Raw genomic sequence first — 1633 nt, forward strand, 5'->3', positions numbered from 1 at the left:
GTGTCCCCTGCATCGGCAGACGGACTCTCAACCACTGCGCCACCAGGGAAACCCCATATGCAATTTTTTTAGCCAACCTTCTTAAGTCCTATCATTATTCTCTTTTTTACCTAGCTCAGCAGAATTAATAACATGCCCATCCCCTGAGCTAGTAAATGACAGTACCTGAATTTAAATGCCCTCTGTACTATGCTCCTCCATTTAATTCCTTGGGGTGTGCATGTGTGTACTGGTCCAAATCCTAAGCCAATAATATAATTATTTCCAAAATGGGACAATGAGACTTTATACGGTATTGTTTCAAAAAGTTCTTACTTTTTGAAATGTATTTTTATATGCATTTGAGAAGTAACAAGCACTAGTAAGTACTAAAAACACTATTTTAGAGATGTTATTGCTTAGGACAAACACATTACTACAGCCATAATGTTCAAATGGTGGTAAGATATGGCAAAAACCTTAAGGACGAAAGAAGTGTGCCCTTGTGAACTTGGACCAGCTAGTACCTAACCTACTTCAACCTCAGTGTCCCGGTGAGCAACACTTCACAAAGCTACGATGAGAAGTAACTGTTTCTGAAAGAGCTTCAGAAACAAGGCCTGAACCGCAGGAAGCAATCTATACATGGGAGCAACCGTGATTAATGATGGGGAAAAAAAGCCCAAAGTGCAAAAATTTAAGCACAAGACCGGGTAGGGGTCGGGAGCCGAGACCTTGCGGGGGTGGGGGGGGCGGAGAGGACTCAAAGGCGAGGACACGCCCCCTCACTGCCACTCAAGCTGCCAACCTCGCGCATGCGTATACAGGTAGCCGGCCTGCCACCCTTCCCTCCTCCCTCAAGCCCGCCCTTCCCGGGGCTGGTACCTTTTCTGGACCATACATGTCGTCTCCGTATTCGTTGAGCAGACTGTAGGCCTCCTCCACGCACTTGCGCTCGTTCATGTTACAGGTGATGAGAATGCCCTGTAGCCCGGGCTCCAGCTGCCGGGGCCCGCCGCCATCGCAGCGCCGAGCCCGTTTGGCCTGCACGTACTGAGCCTTGCCTTTGCGCTTCCCGCCGCCAGGCTGAGGAGACTGCTGGACGGGGGACGCCATGGTACGTGAGAGCTGAGGCAAGCAAGAAATGTGCTTCGCCACTGCCCTCGCGCCCTCACTTTTGCTGGCGCGGGCTGATTACGTCAGGTGTGCGCGATCACCTCACCTAGTCCCTCCTCCAAGCCTTATTTCCGGCTCCGCCGGGTCCTAAAGCCGGTGGGCGGCTTTAGGCTAAGACAGTTTCTGCTTATGTGAACTTTCACCTCCTTAGGGCACCAATCATGGTCAGTGGACTACTATCTATCACTGGGTACTAAGGGCTCTATGATGTGGCTTGTAAACCCCTCTTCTGGCTCCTGTATTTGTGTTTTTTAAAGAAGAAATGTTGACATTATAGAAAGTGGCACTTGACATCTTTTGGAGTGTATAATGGTGCTCTGAGGAATTTGCCTTTTATTCTAACTAACGTATTTGCTTCACATATTCAGGAGGGCTTACAGTCCAACAAGTGAGGAGTTGGTGTAAGACATTCTAAATTTCCTTTTGCTTTATCTTCCTAACCTTCAAAGTTACTACCATTTAACTTACACTTGTATGT

The 1633-nt window shown here is 48.3% G+C and overlaps 1 protein-coding gene across 1 annotated transcript in view; it reads right to left on the minus strand.

Annotated features, from left to right (window-relative positions):
• THUMPD1 (THUMP domain 1 NAT10 acetyltransferase adaptor) overlaps nt 1-1095 on the minus strand; it is a 4249-nt gene extending 3154 nt beyond the window's left edge. The window contains exon 1 of the mRNA XM_007466274.1: nt 865-1095. Within this exon, the coding sequence (XP_007466336.1) occupies nt 865-1095 (231 nt within the window). The remainder of the gene's footprint in view (nt 1-864) is intronic.
• Nucleotides 1096-1633: the final 538 nt, after the last annotated feature.

This window comes from Lipotes vexillifer, unplaced genomic scaffold (genome assembly GCF_000442215.2).
Source record: "Lipotes vexillifer unplaced genomic scaffold, Lipotes_vexillifer_v1.1 scaffold783, whole genome shotgun sequence".
Taxonomy (NCBI): domain Eukaryota; kingdom Metazoa; phylum Chordata; class Mammalia; order Artiodactyla; family Lipotidae; genus Lipotes; species Lipotes vexillifer.